Raw genomic sequence first — 20,646 nt, 5'->3', positions numbered from 1 at the left:
TTCGTGCTGCTGCTACCTCTTTTAGTCCAAGGACTTCAGTTTTGCCAATAAGACTAATATATGGTAATTTCATCGGACACCTTTTGGAAGTGTCCACATATGCATCAACTGCACTGGCCTCACCAGCCGTCTCGGTTACCTGGGGCAAAATTCTCCCCCAACGGCGCGATGTCCGCCGACTGGCGCCCAAAACGGCGCCAATCAGACGAGCATCGCGCCGCCCCAAAGGTGCGGAATGCTCCGCATCTTTGGGGGCCGAGCCCTGACCTTGAGGGGCTAGGCCGACGCCGGAGGGATTTCCGCCCCGCCAGCTGGCGGAAACGGCGTTTGTTGCCCCGCCAGCTGGCGCGGAAATGACATTCGGGGCGGCGCATGCGCAGGAGCATCAGCAGCCGCTGACAGTTTCCCGCACATGCGCAGTGGGGAGAGTCTCTTCCGCCTCCGCCATGGTGGAGACCGTTGCGGAGGCGGAAGGGAAAGAGTGCCCCCACGGCACAGGCCCGCCCGCGGATCGGTGGGCCCCGATCGCGGGCCAGGCCACCGTGGGGGCACCCCTCAGGGCCAGATCGCCCCGCGCCCCCCCCCAGGACCCCATAGCCCGCCCACGCCACCTTGTCCCGCCGGTAAATAGCTACTTTAATTTACGCTGGCGGGACAGGCAATTTCTCGGCGGGACTTCGGCCCATCCGGGCTGGAGAATCGAGCGGGGGGGGCCCGCCAACCGGCGCGGCCCGATTCCCGCCCCCGCCCAATCACCGGTACCGGAGACTTCGGCAACCGGCGGGGGCGGGATTCAGGGCGGCCAACGGCCATTCTCCGACCCGCTGGGGGGTCAGAGAATGACGCCCCTGATCCTACTGTTTGCCCATGCAAATCAATTAGTAGATTACGGAGCTGGATTCAAAGTATTTGGCAGCTTAAGAACAAAAAGATTTGTTTTTTTGTGTGTGTAAAGGAGAGAATATTGCTTCAGAGTTCATTTCTATACATGGTAGGATTTGGAATTCAAATGTACCCCGTTTTTGTAAGATATGGGGCGTCATTCTCCGACCCCCCCCTGCCGGGTTGGAGAATCGCCGGGGGCTGCCGTGAATCCCGCCCCCGCCGGTTGCCGAAGTCTCCGGTACCGGATATTCGGCGGGGGCGGGAATCGGGCCGCGCCGGTTGGCGGGCCAACCCGCTGGATTCTCCGGCCCGGATGGGCCGAAGTCCCGCCAATAAATTGCCTGTCCCGCCGGTGTGGATTAAACCACCTTTTGAACGGCGGGACAAGGCAGCGTGGGCGGACTCCGGGGTCCTGGAGGGGGGGCGCGGGGCTATCTGGCCCCGGGGGGTGCCCCCACGGTGGCCTGGCCCGCAATCGGGGCCCACCGATCCGCGGGCGGGCCTGTGCCGTGGGGGCACTCTTTCCCTTCCGCCTCCGCCACGGTCTCCACCATGGCGGAGGCGGAAGAGACTCCCTCCACTGCGCATGCGTGGGAAACTGTCAGCGGCCGCTGACCTTCCGCGCATGCGCCGCCCGGGGATGTCATTTCCGCGCCAGCTGGCGGGACAACAAAGGCCGTTTCCGCCAGCTGGCGGGGCGGAAATTCCTCCGGCGTCGGCCTAGCCCCTCAATGTTGGGGCTCGGCCCCCAAAGATGCGGAGCATTCCGCACCTTTGGGGTGGCGCAATGCCCGTCTGATTGGCGCCGTTTTGGGCGCCAGTCGGCGGACATCGCGCCGTTTCGGGAGAATTTCACCCAAGAAAATAATGCATTTCAGCAAGATAACGTAACTGTTTATTTGTGCCACAACACTAGGGGGCGCACTTCATGCACACGCTCAGTGTCAGCTGTGTTCATTTTTAAAAGTAAATTTAGCGTACCCAATTCATTTTTTCCCAATTAAGGGGCAACTTAGCGTGGCCAATCCACCTGCCCTGCACATCTTTGGGTTATGGGGGCGAACCCATGCAAACATGGGGCGAATGTGCAAACTCCACAAGGACAGGGACCCAGAGCCGGGATCGAACCTGGGACCTCGGCACCGTGAGGCAGCAATGCTAACGACTGCGCCACCGTGCAGCCCAATGTCAGCTGTATTCAAATGAACAAGTTGGCCATACTGTGCAGTCCTTAACCAATTGCATGTTCTTGTATCTACATTACCTATTATTTGTCAACTGTTCCATCTATAAAATACTCTTTTAACAATTCCGTGAACGCTGAAGAAATATATTCAGGAAATACCCAACTTCCAATGAACTTGGAGACTGTGGAAAATCAATTCTAATATTTTTGGTAAGAATCAAAGGTTTAAAATAAAGTAGAAACTTTTGTCGCAGGAATTAAGAATCTAACTATGTCACGAAGCACACTGATGTTATTTGCGAAGGATCCCAACTTGGAACACTGATGAAAATAGCTCACAGCTTCTGTTTATAGTAATATATCCCATTTATATGGCGGATGTGGCACACAGCACAGTGGAGGGTGTCAATCGAGTGAAAACCAGACTAAGTCTCTGCAAGGACTGTGCAGTGGTCACTCTTACCGGTCATGGACAGATGCACCTGCAACATATAGATTGGTGAGGTTGAGGTCATGGTTATGGCTTTTCGATCTTATTGGTGACTACACTTCAAAAGTACTCAATTGGTTGTGAAGTGCTTGGTGACGTGAAAGGCACTGATATTATACACTACAGATGATAAAGACCCATGCCAGTGTTCATGCTCCACATAAACCTCCTCCACTCTTATTTAATTCATCGCAGCATATCATACCTATTTCTTTTCTTTTATGTACTTCTCTAGCTTCCCCTTTAATACATCTGTGCTCCTCACTTCAACCATTTGGTGTGACAGCAAGATAGATATTCTCATCACTCTGCGAATGCAAATACTTAATCTCTATAGAATCATGGAAATTTACAGCACACAGTTCATTAGGCCTATCTATTTTAGTGCTGTACAATACTGATCACCAGCATTGTTAACTCCTCTTGGGTTGTATTTTCTGCTTCAGGTATGAATTCAGTTTTTCCTTATGAGATGCAATAGTCTGCCTCAACTATCGGCATGACAAAAAAAAATGGATGCACCAACAAACATCTGTATAAAAGAAATGTCTCCGAACCCCTTTTCTCTCGAATTATATTTGATGTCTTCTACCCACCAGGATGATAGGCCACTCAGTTGTATAAGCCTGCAAAGAAGAAGTATAATACTGGGTGGAACAGTTGGTTTCAACCCTGATATCAGTTTGCATATGACAAAGGGATACCCAACCTGATTGACCCAGCAAAGTCCTCTTCATTAACATATGGGGACTTCTGCCAAAATTGTGAGAATTGTCTATGGATTATCAAGCATCAGCCCGACATGGTCACACCAACGTCCCAGGCTCCTCTATGATCATTCCTGAACAAATCCAAACAGGCAATCCTGGCAATTACTGTCCTATCAGTCAAATAACCCAAAAGGAGGATGCAATGAGTCTGCAAAGAGATGTAGATAGGTTAAGTGGGTGGACAAAAAATTGGCAGATGGATATTATGTGAAAGATGAGGTTGCCTACTTTGGAAGGAAGAAGGAAAAGCAGACTATTATTTAAATGGAGTGCGAGATTGCAGAATGCTGTGGTACAGAGAGATCTGGTTGTCCTTGTGTGTGAATCACAAAAGGTTAGTATGCAGGCACAGTAAGTAATTAGGAAGGCAAATGGAATGTTTGCTTTTTTGCAAGAGGATAGAGTATAAAGATAGGGAAATCTTGCTGCAACTGTACAGGGCATGCTGAGACTGCACTTTATTTACTGTACAGTTTTGGTCTTTGTATTCATGAGGGATACACTTACATTGGAAAGTTCAGAGAAGATTCACTCTCTGACCCCTGGGATGGAGGAGTTGTCTTTTTTTTAATGTATTTTATTACAAGCATGTATCAAAGCAGGTTGCAGCCAATAACCACCTCGGGAAACATACTTCCCAACAATCAATTATACAATCTGTACAGATATTTCCCCTTTTTCACCCCCCACCCCTGCGACGAACAGCTCCTCAAACACTGTCACAAACATCCCCCATCTTTTCTCAAACTCCCCTGCTGAGCCCCTTAACTCATACTTTACCTTCTCCAACCGCAGTAAGTCATACAGGTCACCCAACCATGCCGCTGTTCCCAGTGGCGAAGCCGACCGCCACTCCTCCACTACCCTGGCTAAGACTGCGAACACCCCGGGCCAGAATCTTCCCAATTTTTCACAACCCCAAAGCGTGCGTGTGATTCGCTGGCCCCCGCCCACACCTCTCACACTCATCTGTTACCCCCTGAAAGAACCCACTCATTCTCGCCCGAGTCATATGCATCCTATACACCACCTTAAACTGTATCAGGCTCATTCTCAAACAAGAGGAGGTCCCGTTTATCCTTCGCAGTGCCTCACTCCATACTCCCCAATTGATCTCCCCTCCCAACTCCGCTTCCCATTTCTCCCTGATCTTCACCACCCGCTTACCTCCCTGCTCCCTCAGCCACTTGTATATATCCCCAATTCTTCCCTCCCCTTCCACATCCATAAGTGGGGCAGCACGGTAGCATTGTGGATAGCACAATTGCTTCACAGCTCCAGGGTCCCAGGTTCGATTCCGGCTTGGGTCACTGTCTGTGCGGAGTCTGCACATCCTGCCCGTGTGTGCGTGGGTTTCCTCCAGGTGCTCCGGTTTCCTCCCACAGTCCAAAGATGTGCAGGTTAGGTGGATTGGCCGTGATAAATTGCCCTTAGTGTCCAAAATTGCCCTTAGTGTTGGGTGGGGTTACTGGGTTATGGGAATGGGGTGGAGATGTTGACCTTGGGTAGAGTGCTCTTTCCAAGAGCCGGTGCAGTCGAATGGCCTCCTCCTGCACTGTAAATTCTATGTATAAGTAGCAGTCACTCCAGCAGGATGTATCCCAGCAACCTAGGGAACCCCCTCCAAACCTTTTACGCAAAGTCCCGAATCTGCAGATACTTGAACTCACTCCCTCTCGGCAGCTCTACACACTCCCTTAGCTCCTCCAGACTGGCAAATCCTTCCTCCAAATACAAATCCCTCCCCCCGGCTCAAACCCATGATTCTCTCACAGCAGCATTAGCACCAACGTCCCTTCCATCCTAAAATGCCTCCTCAGCTGATTCCATATCTTCACGTGGACTGCACCACTGGTCTCCCTGAATATCTACTCTGAGCCATTGGCAATGCTGCCGTCACCATAGCCCTCAAACTAGACCCGTTACAAGATTTGTCCTCAATCCTACCCCACTCTACCCCTTTTCCTTCCCGCCACCGCCGCACCTTGTCCACATTGGAGGAGTTGTCTTACGAGAAAGGGTTGAGCAGGTTGGGCTGATGCTCATTGGAGTTTCGAAGAATGTGACCTTATTGAAACATGTAAAATTCTGAGGTGGCTTGACGGGGTAAATGCTGATGGGATGGCTCTCCTCCTATGGGAGCCAACTAGTGGGCACATTTAAACTCGAGAGTCTCACATTTAAGACTGAGCTGAGGGGGAAATTCTGTCAGAATTCTCTTCCACGGAGGGTAATGGAGGCTGAATCATTAAATATTTCCAAGGCTGAATTAGATAAGACGTTTGATTGACAATGGAGTCGAAGGTACGGGCAGGAGAGTGGAATTAAGACCTTAATCAGATCAACCATTATCTTATTGAATGGTGGAGCAGGCTTGATGGGCCAAATGCATCATACTCCTATTTCTTAACTTAACTCGATAATGTGATGACCAGAACTTCACTAAGTATTCTGAATGTGGCCTAACCAATATTTAATATTAATTCATAGACCACAAATTAAATTGTCCTTATTCTGGGTTTATCTTTTCCTTTCCATCAGCTATTTCGGGGCAGCACGGTGGCACAGTGGTTAGCACTGCTGCCTCACAGCCCCAGGGTCCCGGGTTCAATTACAGCCTTGGGTGACTCTGTGGAGTTTGCACTTTCTCCCCGTGTCTGCGTGGGCTTCCTCTGGGTGCTCCGATTTCGTCCCACAGTCCAAAGATGTGCAGGTTAGGTGGATTGGCCATGATAAATTGCCCCTTATTGTCCAAAAGGTTAGGTGGGGTTACTGGCTATGGTGGAGGCGTGGTCTTAATTAGGGTGCCATTTCCAAGGGCTGGTGCAGACTCGATGGGCCAAATGGCCTCCTTCTGCACTGTAAATTCTGTGATAGGCTCTTTGACAACTCCCTTCCAGGCTGAACATCTCTGGGTTCTCTCCTCTTTCCTTGTAACTCAGACCATTAACACTATACAATGGCCAGTGGAGTACTTCACTGCCTTTTTAATGTGTCTTGCTCACTAGAACTGGATTCAGCACTACAGGTACTGTCTGACCAGAATTCTATCGAGTTTGGTCAACTTTTCCAATGACCGCGCATTTGTTCACCACGTTACACTAATGGAAATGATGCTGCGTTATTATTACAGCTCATTTTAAGCTATGCTTGTGTATTATTCTACTTATTATTTTGTAGGTTTGGTATTCCAGATTCTCGTCGGCGTGGAGAAAGTATTTGCCTATCACCTTGTAACACTCTGGCAGCTGTAACAGATGATTTTGGCCGTGTCACTTTATTAGATGTCACAAGAGGTGTAGCAATACGCATGTGGAAAGGTGAGGATGATATCTTGTCTACATTTAGTTTTACAGTATTTGTTTGAAACATAACATTCTCATGTAATTTTCAGTTTTTACTTGGGAGATTTTTTATTTGTTCAATTTAATATACTTAATTGTTTTCTTCATTGCAAACAATTTGTTTTTAACTTGCTACTTTTGTGTCGGAAGACAGGGGGGACCTATACCGTTGGGATGGTCTCCACCTGAACCGAGCTGGGACCAGTGTTCTGGTGAAAAGAGTAAATAGGGTGGTCAATAGGACTTTAAACTAAAGATTGGGGAGGAAGGGAAAGTCAGGGAACCAAGAGGTGAAGTAATCAGCGGGGAGCGTAGCTGCTTAGGAATACAAAAAAACTCGAACAGACAAAACTCGAGTGGTTACGATTGTCCCCATCCCACAAAATATGACAGTGTATGGAAAGGCTCAGTAAACCAAGGTCCACCACACTAAGAAAACAAAAAGGGATGGTTAATAGAGAATTAAAGGTGCTATATTTAAATGCGCGCAGTGTACGGAACAAGGTAGATGAGCTTGTGGCCCAGATTGTGACTGGCAGGTATGATGTGATAGGCATCACAGAGACATGGTTGCAGGGGGTTCAGGACTGGCATTTAAACATCCAGGGATTCACAACCTATCAAAAAGACCGAGAGGTGGGCAGAGGGGGCGGGGTTGCCTTGTTAATTAGGAATGAAATTAAATCAATAGCACTAAACGTCAGATGATGTGGAGTCTGTGTGGGTAGAGTTGAGGAACCACAAAGGCAAAAGAACCATAATGGGAGTTATGTACAGGCCTCCTAACAGTGGTCCGGACCAGGGGCACAAAATGCACCACGAAATAGAAAGTGCATGTCAGAAAGGCAAGGTCACAGTGATCATGGGGGACGTTAATATGCAGGTGGACTGGGTAAATAATACTGCCAGTGGACCCAAGGAAAGGGAATTCATTGAATGTTTACAGGAGGGCTTTTTGGAACAGCTTGTGATGGAGCCCACGAGGGAACAGGCCATTCTGGACTTAGTGTTATGTAATGAGCCAGACCTGATTAAAGATCTTAAAGTAAGGGAGCACTTAGGAGGCAGTGATCATAATATGGTCGAATTCAATCTCCAATTTGAAAGAAAGAAGATAGAATCAGATGTAAAGGTGTTACAGTTAAATAAAGGTAACTACAGGGGCATGAGGGAGGAACTGACGAAAATCGACTGGGAGCAGAGCCTAGTGGGAAAGACAGTAGAACAGCAATGGCAGGAGTTTCTGGGAGTAATTGAGGACACAGTACAGAGGTTCATCCCAAAGAAAAGAAAGGTTATCAGAGGGGGGATTAGGCAGCCATGGCTGACAAAGGAAGTTAGGGAATGCATCAAAGCAAAAGAGAAAGCCTATAATGTGGCAAAGAGTAATGGGAAGTCAGAAGATTGGGAAGGCTACAAAAACAAACAGAGGATAACAAAGAGAGAGATAAGGAAAGAGAGGATCAAATTTGAAGGTAGGCTAGCCAGTAACATTAGGAATGATAGTAAAAGTTTCTTTAAATACATTAAAAACAAACGGGAGGCAAAAGTAGACATTGGGCCGCTCCAAAATGACGCTGGTAATTTTGTGATGGGAGACCAGGAAATAGCTGAGGAACTGAATAAGTACTTTGCGTCAGTCTTCACAGTAGAAGACATGAGTAATATCCCAACAATTCCGGAGAGTCAGGGGGCAGAGTTGAATATGGTAGCCATCACAAAGGAGAAAGTGCTAGAGAAACTAAGAGGTCTAAAAATTGATAAATCTCCGGGCCCAGATGGGCTACATCCTAGAGTTCTAAAGGAGATAGCTGAAGAAATAGTGGAGGCGTTAGTTATGATCTTTCAAAAGTCACTGGAGTCAGGGAAAGTCCCAGAGGATTGGAAAATCGCTGTTGTAACCCCCCTGTTCAAGAAAGGAACAAGGAAAAAGATGGAAAATTATAGGCCAATTAGCCTAACCTCGGTTGTTGGCAAGATTCCAGAATCCATTGTTAAGGATGAGATTTCTAAATTCTTGGAAGTGCAGGGTCGGATTAGGACAAGTCAGCATGGATTTAGTAAGGGGAGGTCGTGCCTGACAAACCTGCTAGAGTTCTTTGAAGAGATAACAAATAGGTTAGACCAAGGAGAGCCAATGGATGTTATCTATCTTGACTTCCAAAAGGCCTTTGATAAGGTGCCTCACGGGAGACTGCTGAGTAAAATAAGGGCCCATGGTATTCGAGGCAAGGTACTAACATGGATTGACGATTGGCTGTCAGGCAGAAGGCAGAGAGTTGGGATAAAAGGTTCTTTTTCGGAATGGCAACCGGTGACGAGTGGTGTCCCGCAGGGTTCAGTATTGGGGCCACAGCTGTTCTCTTTATATATTAACGATTTAGATGACGGGACTGAGGGCATTCTGGCTAAGTTTGCCGATGATACAAAGATAGGTGGAGGGGCAGGTAGTATGGAGGAGGTGGGGAGGCTGCAGAAAGATTTAGACAGTTTAGGAGAGTGGTCCAAGAAATGGCTGATGAAATTCAACGTGGGCAAGTGCGAGGTCTTGCACTTTGGAAAAAAGAATAGAGGCGTGGACTATTTTCTAAACGGTGACAAAATTCATAATGCTGAAGTGCAAAGGGACTTGGGAGTCCTAGTCCAGGATTCTCTAAAGGTAAACTTGCAGGTTGAGTCCGTAATTAAGAAAGCAAATGCAATGTTGTCATTTATCTCAAGAGGCTTGGAATATAAAAGCAGGGATGTACTTCTGAAGCTTTATAAAGCATTAGTTAGGCCCCATTTAGAATACTGTGAGCAATTTTGGGCCCCACACCTCAGGAAGGACATACTGGCACTGGAACGGGTCCAGCGGAGATTCACAAGGATGATCCCAGGAATGGTAGGCCTAACATACGATGAACGTCTGAGGATCCTGGGATTATATTCATTGGAGTTTAGGAGGTTGAGGGGAGATCTAATAGAAACTTACAAGATAATGAATGGCTTAGATAGGGTGGATGTAGGGAAGTTGTTTCCATTAGCAGGGGAGACGAGGACCCAGGGGCACAGCCTTAGAATAAAAGGGAGCCGCTTTAGAACAGAGATGAGGAGCAATTTCTTCAGCCAGAGAGTGGTGGGTCTGTGGAATTCATTGCCACAGAGGGCGGTGGATGCCGGGATGTTGAGTGTCTTTAAGACAGAAGTTGATAAATTCTTGATTTCTCGAGGAATTAAGGGCTATGGAGAGAGAGCGGGTAAATGGAGTTGAAATCAGCCATGATTGAATGGTGGAGTGGACTCGGTGGGCCGAATGGCCTTACTTCCGCTCCTATGTCTTATGGTTACGAGTTTCACAGAATTTATTAAGTTAATTATAATAAGTACAAAATTACCAACTTGGCAAAGGCAGTGGATCAAACATGGACTTAATAATTCAATAATTATCTTTATTGTCACAAGTAGGTTTACATTAACACTGCATCGACGTTTCTGTGGACATTCCGGCACCTGTTCGGGTACACTGAGGGAGAATTCAATGTCCAATTCACCTAACAAACACATCTTTCAGGACTTGTGGGAGGAAACTGGAACACCTGGAGGAAACCCACGCAGACACTGGGAGAACGTGCAGACTCCGCATAGACAGTGCCCCAAGCCGGGAATCGAACCCGGGTCCCAGGCGCTGTGAAGCTAACCACTGTGCTAACGTGCCGCTCCTTGCCTACAGCACTGTTTGGAAAAAGCCCAGAATGCTGTGTGCTTTATTAATCATGCTCTGAATTGTCCGGTTGCCTCTGGTTGTGCACCTGTTTTAAGAATTATGGGTTTATAAACAGTCTCTGCGTTCTTCTTACCCAAATGAATCGCTTCACACTTCCCTGCATTAAATTTCATTTGCCACTTGTCTGCCCATTCCACCAACCTACTGCTGCCTTCCTTGCAGTTCATAATATTTCCAAGTTTTGTACCATCTACAAATTTTGAAATTGCACCCTAGGTCATTAATATATATCAGGAAGATAACATTGATGCTTGGGAATCTCCACTATAAATTGACCTCCAGTCTGAAAAGCAACCATTCAGCATTACTGTTTGTTTCCCATATTCATGTTTCCATTGCCCCTTTTATTCCATGAGCTCTAACTTTACTCAAGTACATCTGTGGCATTTTTTCCAATGTCTTTTGGAAGTCCACGTACACCACATGAACAGGATTATCCCCATCAACTCTCTTGTCGCCTCATCAAAAAAACGCAAACCAGTTAATTAAACACGACTTTCCCTGAAGAAAACCATCCTGGCTTTCCTTAATTAACCCACATTTGCCCAAGTGACTATTAATTTTGTCCCAAATTATCACTTCCAAAAGCTTTCTTGAGCCAAGGTTAGACTGACTGGGCTATTGTTGTTGGGCCCACCTTTATAACCAATAAGGGTGTACCATTTGTAATTCTCTAGTCCTCTTGCACCACTCCTGAGTGAAAGGAATTCTAATAGAAAGAGAGGGGGAGAGATGCATTGAGCGCCTCAGGATTGCACCCTTGGAACTAATGTGTAGCTGGAAGCAACCCTTGCTCTTGACAGGAAATTAAAATGTGGCAAAGGTTTAAACAGAAGTTTCACCTGAAGCACATTCCACTTCAGTTTACTGCCGGGATAGATGCTCCTCCTGACTGCTCTGTTTTAAGTTTTGTTTTGTTTGTTAGGGTACCGTGATGCGCAGGTAGGCTGGATCCAGGTGTTAGAAGATCTTCATGAAAGAGAAGCAGAGAAAATCAATTTCTCTCCTTTCGGCAGTCCCGCAGGCCTAAGGAGAGTGGCTCAGTTCCTGGTGATCTATGCCCCAAGGAGAGGAATCCTCGAAATATGGAGCACCCAGCAAGGTCCAAGGGTTGGGGCTTTTAATGTGGGAAAACACTGCAGGTCTGTACAGTGAAATATAACCTGAAAGTAGCTTGTTTACTGTATGAGTTTGCCAAGTGCTTTTCTACAATAATGGATGGGTGGGGAATGGAAAGAGATTGTCATTTTAGACCTTTTCTGTAGCTTAATATTTCAGTCATATTTGAGAGAATATTTGAGGAGGAAAAGAAGGTTTTTTGTTTTGTGTGAGCAATCAGCACATTCTCAAGATTTTAAAACCTTGCGTTCCACTGCAGGATAAAGTACACTTTCATGTTGTGCATCTTGTGTTATGCAATAAAATTACTGAACTGATGGGAACAAACCAAAAAGTTTGTTTTGAAGAAAGTACACTAAATTATTCAATTTAAAAAGTCTCTCTATTGCTGATGATACAGCTGCTGAGACCAGTACAAACTGTTATTCTCATTTGTGAATTATTTTTCCATCCAATTAAACTTTATTTTTGCTTTCTTGGATGACACTATATCTTGACGGATATATAGTTTATAATATTTTAAGATACTTTATTAAAAAAATTTAAAAATCATGTCCATAGGGACAAATGTTTTATTGCAAGAGTTTTTTCTCAACATACTTTTGAGATTTAGAGGAATCAATATATATAATATATATGTAACATGGTGAATGGGTTCTGAAATACAGGATATTGGAACATAGCTTCTGAGTTCCCCAGCGGCACATTTAGGGGAGTACCCTAACTTCCTCTGGACAATTGTGCTGGGCTGGGAACCATCTGACAAGTGATTTAAATCGCTAACTTCAGATGGCGCTGCCAGTGTTACCCTGATAGTTACTCTGAAAGAGTTAGATGGGAGGGGAATCTTTTAACACCAGAGTAACTATTTAAATATCCAGACCCAGACTTGCATGGGACCCAAGCACCTCTGGGTGCGTCCCAGTCAGACCGACCCTCTGACTGGGCCCCCTCTGGCTGCCGCGCACCCCCCCCCCCCCCCCCCCCGCCACTCTGTAAATGTTAAAACTTACCTACTACCTGTAAGGGGAAGTGACTTATCTCTCTTGGTCCCAGTTATTCCACAACTATGCAGCTGGGGGTGCGCTTCGCTGCTCCTGTCTCACCCAGCCTGAGTGAGGAAGGTCGGATAAAGCAGGGGCTTCAAAATCCCATTGCAGGCAAGTCTGGCGAGAGTGGCAATCTGCCGGAGATTGCCACACTAGCGAAGTTACGGGCCAATGTTCAGTGTGCAAAGTTCCAGATAAGGATGCATCTCAAATTTCTGTAGCAAAGGTCAAATCAGAATTTGGAACAAATGTGCTTTCGGTGATTTGAACATGCCACTAACATGAAAGTTTCTGACGTTTGAAGAAACTTGTGGTTATTATATTTCATAAATGGTATAAAAATACCTCCTGGGGGAATGAAATGAGTGATTTCAGTGGGCAGATTAAATAGACTACTGCAAATTTTACTGCAAATTTTTTGAATTGCATACAAATAGAAACTAGCTGATGGACTGGGGGAAATTCGGGAACCTCAGCATTACAGATAAAGGGAGGTCACAAGTAGGAGCTAGGCACCTCTATATAAGGAGGACAAGATAGGAGAAGAGTTCGTACCTGGTTGATGCTCTCTATCTGTGGGTGGCATGTTCAGTGTGACTTTTGAGACATCTGTAATTAGACTGTTAGCCTTTCAGTCAGTGTTGATTTCTGGCTTGGGACAGATGGAATTGGGAAGAGATTATGAATATTGGGCACAATCCAGCGGCCACGCTGCGCTGGAAAAGCAGCTCGCCGTGGCAGAGAGTGGCCGATTAAAAGCCGAAGACCCCACTCCCGGGATCTACCCAGTTCGCAACTCCTCGCGAGGTCGAACACGACCCCCCAAGACGTGATGTAAATTCCGCACATAGTCTCACTTTAATGTGCAGATTCACGAGTTATCTAGGGCGTTGGGATCTATCCCCTTCGTCTCGGAGACCTTGGGCGAGCTTCGTTCAGCACTGGTCTCCACAAACGGGGACCAGATGGAATGGCACTCGTGAGGGGTTTCCCAGTGGATCGGAGACTCCCAGGTTCGTGCCTTTTGGGCAGGGTGGTACCTGTGGTGATGTGCATCAATGTAAATGCATGTAGGCTAGCTAGACACTAGAGGGAGCACCAGAAACATCACACGCACACAACCAATAGATCAGTTAGATAGGATACGACCAGTGGACATTCACGATACACAAGGAGGTGACACGATCACCAACCCATATATAAAGGACACCACACACATGATCAGCCTCTTTCCAGTGGAGACAGTCAGTGAGTAGAGACACAGGGTTGATTCAATATTAGACCCACCATGTGGATTGCAGCAGCTGGTTAGTCAGTCTGTCGCTATAGTAGGATTAGCTTTAGTGTTGACCCGAGTAATAGAAGTGTAAATAGTTTAATAAACGTGTTGAAGGTATCTCCACGTCTGAACCTTCCTTTGTCAAGTGCACCACAAGAAAGCCGCTTATGTTACACCTACAACATAACAAATCAGTATCCTGGCATTGCTGGTGCCACCCTGGGGCATGACCATGGTGCCAGGTTGGTACTGCCAAGTACCAAGCTGGAATTTTTTGGGAGGTGCCCTGCGTGGGTGTGGGGGGTGTTGCCAGGGACCCTCCCTTAGTGCATTGGGATTTGGGGGGGGTCGGGGGTCGATTCAGGGGCCTCGGAGATCGGGACGCCATTCTCTAGTGACACTGAGGAGTTCCAGCGAGTGGAGCTCCTCGGTGTAGAAAACAGGGCTATGTTGCGCCTTGGCCGCATGTTCACTGCTGAGGCCCCTTATTTAATGCGAGTGGCGTTGTACAGCCCTGTGTTTCTCAGTGTTGTGAGCGCTGGGAAACACACGGACAAACACGCTCACTGTAGGACTTTGTTCCATTTAGTTGAATTGCGCCCATAATCTCAAATTATAAATCAAAATCCATCATTCACCTAGTGCAATGTCCTGATATCATCAAAGTCATTTATATCGAAATGTTTTGACTCGTTTTGACTTTGTATATGATGAAATCAGAATGTATTCTGGATATTTTATAACTCTTAAAATGTGCCCCTCTTAGGTTACTGTATCCTGGCTACAAGATAATGGGATTGAACAATGTGACCAGCCAGGGTTGGCAACCACAAACCTATCAAATTTGTCTAATTGATCCAGTGGATGGCAACGTGAAAACCATCAATGTTCCTTTCCACCTTGCTCTTAGGTACTTTATTTTAATTTTGTTCACAGCAAAAATAGAGTAATAATTCCAGCATCACTCATACCTGCAGTTACCTTGCCAGTACAAAGAACAAAGAAAAGTACAGCACAGGAACAGACCCTTCGGCCCTCCAACCCTGCGCCGACCATGCTGCCCGTCTAAATTAAAATCTTCTACACTTCCGGGGTCCGTATCCCTCTATCCCCATCCTATTCATGTATTTGTCAAGATGCCCCAGAAACGTCACTATCGTCCCTGCTTCCACCACCTCCTCCGGCATCGAGCACCAGGCACCCACTATCCTCGATTGTGTTTTTAAAAAAAACTTATCTCGTACATCTCCTCTAAACCTCGCCCCTCGCACTTTAAACCTATGCCCCCGAGTAATTGACCCCTCTACCCTGGGAAAAAGTCACCGACTATCCACTCTGTCAATGTCCCATTTAATCTTGTAGACCTCTATCAGGTCGCCCCTCAACCTCCTTCGTTCCAGTGAGAACAAACCAAGTTTATTCAACCTCCCCTCATAGCTAATGCCCTCCATACCAAGCAACGTCCTGGTAAATCTCTTCTGCATCCTCAAGCCTCCACCACATCCTTCTGATGCTGGTAGTATGGCGACCAGAATTGAACATTATATACCAAGTGTGACCTAACTAAGGTTCTATACAGCTGCAACATGACTTGCAAATTTTTATACTCAATGCCCCGGTCAATATAGGCAAACATGCCGTATGCCTTCTTGACTATCTTCTCCACCTATATTGCCCCTTTCAGTGACCTGTGGACCTATACACCAAGATCTCTCTGACTGTGAATACTCTTGAGGGTTCTACCATTCACTGTATATTCCCTACCTGTATTAGACCTTCCAAATTGCATTACCTCACATTTGTCCAGATTAAACTCCCATCTCGCCGCCCAAGTCTTCAAACAATCTAAATCCTGCTGTATCCTCTGACAGTCCTCATCGCTATCCGCAATTCCACCAACCTTTGCGTCGTCCGCAAACTTACTAATCAGACCAGTTACATTTTCCTCCAAATCATTTGAATATATACTACGAACAGCAACGGTCCCAGTACGGATCCCTGCGGAACACCACTAGTCACAGCCCTCCGATCAGAAAAGCACCCTTCCATTGCTACTCGCTGCCTTCTATGACCTAGCCAGTTCTGTATCCATCTTGCGAGCTCACCTCTGATCCCGTGTGACTTCACCTTTTGTACCTGTCTGCCATGAGGGACCTTGTCAAAGGCCTTACTGAAGTCCATACAGACAACATCCACTGCCCTACCTGCATCAATCATCTTTGTGACCTCCTCGAAAAAGTTAGTGAGACACGACCTCCGCTTCACAAAACCGTGCTGCCTCTCACTAATACGTCCACTTGCTTCCAAATGTGAATAGATCCTGTCTTGAAGAATTCTCTCCAGTAATTTCCCTACCATTGACTTAAGGCCCACCGGCCTGTAGTTCCCCGTATTAGAACAGCACAGAACAGGCCCTTCGGCCCTCGATGATATCCTTGCTACCCTTCTTAAACAAAGGAACAACATTGGCTAGTCTCCAGTCCTCCGGGACATCACCTGAAGACCGTGAGGAGCCAAAGATTTCTGTGAAGGCCTCAGCGATTTCCTCTCTTGCCTCCTTCAGTATTCAGGGGTATATCCCATCAGGCCCTGGGGACTTATCCGCCGTAATATTTTTTCAAGACGCCCAACACCTCATCTTTTTGCATCTCAATGTGACCCAGGCTATCTACACACCCTCACATCCACCAATTCCTTCTCTTTGATGAATACTGATGCAAAGTATTCATTTAGTACCTCGCCCATTTCCTCTGGCTCCACGCATAGATTCCCTCCCCTGTCCTTCAGTGGGCCAACCCTTTCCCTGGCTACCCTCTTGCTTTTTATGTATGTGTAAAAGCCTTGAGGTTTTCCTTAACCCTGTATGCCAATGACTTTTCGTGACCCCTTTTAGCCCTCCTGACTCTTTGCTCAAGTTCCTTCCTACTTTCCTTATATTCCACAGAGGCTTCGTCTGTTCCCAGCCTTCTAGCCCTGACAAAAGCCTCCTATTTCTTTTTGACGAGGCCTACATTATCTAAGGATCATAAAATTTGCCATATTTATCTTTCTTCCTCATAGGAACATGCTGATCCTGAATTCCTTTCAACTGACATTCAAAAGCCTCCCACATGTCAGATGTTTATTTACCCTCAAACATCCGCCCCCAATCTATGTTCTTCAGTTCCCACCTAACATTGTTATAATTAGCTTTCCCCCAATTTAGCACATTCATCCTAGGACTACTCTTATCCTTGTCCACCAGCACTTTAAAACTTTCTGAATTGTGGTCACTGTTCCCGAAATGCTCCCCTACTGAAACTTCTACCACCTGGCCGGGCTCATTCCCCAATACCAGGTCCAGTACCGCCCCTTCCCTAGTTGGACTGTCTACATATTGTTTTAAGAAGCCCTCCTGGATGCTCCTTACAAACTCTGCCCCATCCAAGCCACTAGCACTAAGTGAGTCCCAGTCAATATTGGGGAAGTTAAAGATCCCATCACAGCAACCCTGTTGTTTTTACTCCTTTCCAAAATCTGTCAACCTGTCAACCTATCTGCTCCTCTATCTCCCGCTGGCTGTTGGGAAGCATGTAGTAAACCCCCAACATTGTGACTGCACCCTTCTTATTCCTGATCTCTACCCATATAGCCTCGCTGCCTTCTGAGGTGTCCTCCCGCAGGACAGCTGTGATATTCTCCCTAACCCGTAGCGCAACTCCTTCACCCCTTTTACATCCCCCTCTATCCTGCCTGAAACATCTAAATCCTGGAATCCTGTCCTTCCTTCAACCAGGTCTCTGTAATGGCAACAACATCATAGTTCCAAGTATGAATCCAAGCTCTATGTTCACCTGCCTTGCCTGTTATACTTCTTGCATTAAAACATATGCACTTCAGGCCACCAGTCCGACTATTTTCAGCAACATCTCCCTGTCTGCTCTTCTTCAGAGCCATAGTGGCCCTATTTCCTAGTTCTCGCTCAATTTTTTCACCTTATGACCTATTGGTCCGGTACCCACCCCCCCTGCCATACTAGTTTAAACCCTCTCGTGTGACACTAGCAAACCTCGCGGCCAGGATATTTATGCCTCTCCAGTTTGGATGCATAGTTCATAGTGTGCACAAGGAGGCCATTCGGCCCATCGAGTCTGCACCAACCCACTTAAGCCCTCACTTCCACCCTATCCCTGTAACCCCTCGTAATCTTTTTTGGGGCACGAAGGGCAATTTAGCATGGCCAATCCACCTAACCCTGCACATCTTTGGACTGTGGGAGGAAACCGGAGCACCCGGAGGAAACCCACGCAGACACTGGGAGACCGTGCAGACTCCGCACAGACAGTGACCCAGTGGGGAATCGAACCTGGGACCCTGGCGCTGTGAAGCCACAGTGCTATCCACTTGTGCTACCGGGCTGCCCAAACTGAAGGAACAACCTCTCATCTTCCGGTTAGGCACGCTACAACCTTCCGGTCTCAACATCAAATTCAACAACTTCAGATGATTAGCTCTACCCCACCGAGACCCATTTGTTTTCATGCCATTTCATTTCAACTGTCTCTTACCATTCCTTTTTTTCTGAAGGTATATTTAAGCCCCCCCCCCCCCCCCAAATTATTAAGTTTAAAAAAAGCATGTAGAGTACCTAATTCATTTTTTACAATTAAGGGGCAATGTAGCGTGGCCAATCCACCTACCCTGCACATCTTTGGATTGTGGGGGCGAAACCTACGCAAACACTGGGAGAATGTGCAAACTCCTCACAGACAGTGACCCAGAGCCGGGATCGAACCTGGGACCTCGGCGCCGTGAGGCAGCAGGGCTAACCCACTCCGCCACCGTGCTGCCCCCCAAACGTCCTTCTTATACAGGCCACACCTGCCCCAGAAGAGCTTCCAGTGGTCTAGATAACTGAAACCCCCCCTCCTACACCAGCTGTTTAGCCACGTGTTTAACTGCTCTATCTTCCTATTTCTAGCCTCGCTGGTACGTGGCACAGGGAGGAATCCCGAGATTACAACCCTTGAGGTCCTGTCTTTTAACTTTCTGCCTAGCTCCTTGAACTCGTGCTGCAGGACCTCATCCCCCTTCCTGCCTATGTCGTTGGTACCAATATGTACCACAACCTCTGCCTGTTTGCCCTCCCCCTTAAGGATGCCCGCTGCCCGTTCGGAGACATCCAAGACCCTGCACCAGGAAGGCAACATACCATCTTGGAGTTTCTTTCACGTCCATGAAGCACCTATCTGTGCGCCTGACTATACAGTCCCCTATGCCTATTGCTCTTCTGCGCTTTGACCCTCCCTGCTGAACATCAGAGCCAGCTGTGGTTCCACTGCTCTGCCAGCTGCTATTTTCCCCTGATAGGCTATTCCCCCCCGACCGTATCCAGAGCAGTGTACCTGTTCGAGAGGGGGACAACCACAGGGGATTCCTGCACTGACAGCCTGCCCCTTCTGGTGGTCACCCATCTCTGTCTCTCTGCCTGCACCTTGGGTGTGACCACATTTATATAACTGCTATCTATGACGCTTTTCGCCACCTGCATGCTCCTAAGTGCATCCAACTGCTGCTCCAACCGAACCATGCGGTCTGTGAGGAGCCCCAGTTGGGTGCACTTTCTGCAGATGAAGCCATGCAACATAGAACATTACAGCGCAGCACAGGCCCTTTGGCCCTCGATATTGCGCCGACCTGTGAAACCACTCTAAAGCCCATCTACACTATTCCCTTATCGTCCGTATGTTTATCCAATGACCATTTGAATGCCCTTAGTGTTGGCGAGTCCATTACTGTTGCAGGCAGGGCATTCCACGCCCTTACTACTCTCTGAGTAAAGAACCTACCTCTGACATCTGTCCTATATCTATCTCCCCTCAATTTAAAGCTATGTCCCCTCGTGCTAGACATCACCATCCGAGGAAAAAGGCTCTCACTGTCCACCCCATCTAATCCTCTGATCGTCTTGTATGCCTCAATTAAGTCACCTCTTCTCCTTCTCTCTAACGAAAACAGCCTCAAGTCCCTCAGCCTTCCCTCAAGATCTTTCCTCCATACCAGGCAACATCCTGGTAAATCGCCTCCCCTTTCCAATGCTTCCACATCCTTCCTATAATGCGGCAGAATTGCACGCAATACTCCAAATGCGGCCGCACCAGAGTTTTGTACAGCTGCAACATGACCTCATGGCTCCGAAACTCAATCCCTCTACCAATAAAAGCTAACACACCGTACGCCTTCTTCCCAACCCTCTCAACCTGGGTGGCAACTTTCAGGGATCTATGTACATGGACATTGAGATCTCTCTGCTCATCCACACTGCAAAGAATCTTACCAATAGCCCAGTACTCTGTCTTCCTGTTATTCCTTCCAAATGAATCACCTCACACTTTTCTGCATTAAACTCCATTTGCCACCTCTCAGCCCAGCGCTGCAGCTTAGCTATGTCCCTCTGCAACTTGTAACACCCTTCCGCATTGTCCACAACTCCACCGACTTTAGTGTCATCTGCAAATTTACTCACCCATCCTTCTACGCCCTCCTCCAGGTCATTTATAAAAATGACAAACAGCAGTGGCCCCAAAACAGATCCTTGTGGTACACCACTAGTAACTGGACTTCAGTCTGAACATTTCCCATCAACCATCACCCTTTGTCTTCTTCCAGCTAGCCAATTTCTGATCCAAACAGTTAAATCACCCTGAATCCCATGCCTCCGTATTTTCTGTAGTAGCCTACCGTGGGAAACCTTATCAAACACTTTACTGAAATCCATA

General features: G+C 47.2%; 1 protein-coding gene and 1 long non-coding RNA gene across 2 annotated transcripts in view; one reads left to right on the top strand and one right to left on the bottom strand.

The window, feature by feature from the left end:
• Positions 1-12,740, bottom strand: part of LOC140425338 (uncharacterized) — a 33,292-nt gene extending 20,552 nt beyond the window's left edge. The window contains exon 1 of the long non-coding RNA XR_011947837.1: positions 12,574-12,740. This is a non-coding gene — a long non-coding RNA (uncharacterized lncRNA). The remainder of the gene's footprint in view (positions 1-12,573) is intronic.
• rab3gap2 (RAB3 GTPase activating protein subunit 2 (non-catalytic)) overlaps positions 1-20,646 on the top strand; it is a 117,152-nt gene that overhangs the window by 50,388 nt on the left and 46,118 nt on the right. The window contains exons 13-15 of the mRNA XM_072509477.1: positions 6,512-6,651; positions 11,367-11,583; positions 14,655-14,798. Of these exons, the coding sequence (XP_072365578.1) occupies positions 6,512-6,651; positions 11,367-11,583; positions 14,655-14,798 (501 nt within the window). The remainder of the gene's footprint in view (positions 1-6,511; positions 6,652-11,366; positions 11,584-14,654; positions 14,799-20,646) is intronic.

The sequence above is a fragment of the Scyliorhinus torazame genome, chromosome 1 (assembly GCF_047496885.1).
Source record: "Scyliorhinus torazame isolate Kashiwa2021f chromosome 1, sScyTor2.1, whole genome shotgun sequence".
In the NCBI taxonomy this organism is placed as follows: Eukaryota; Metazoa; Chordata; class Chondrichthyes; order Carcharhiniformes; family Scyliorhinidae; genus Scyliorhinus; species Scyliorhinus torazame.
This window is presented reverse-complemented; position numbering and strand designations above follow the sequence as displayed.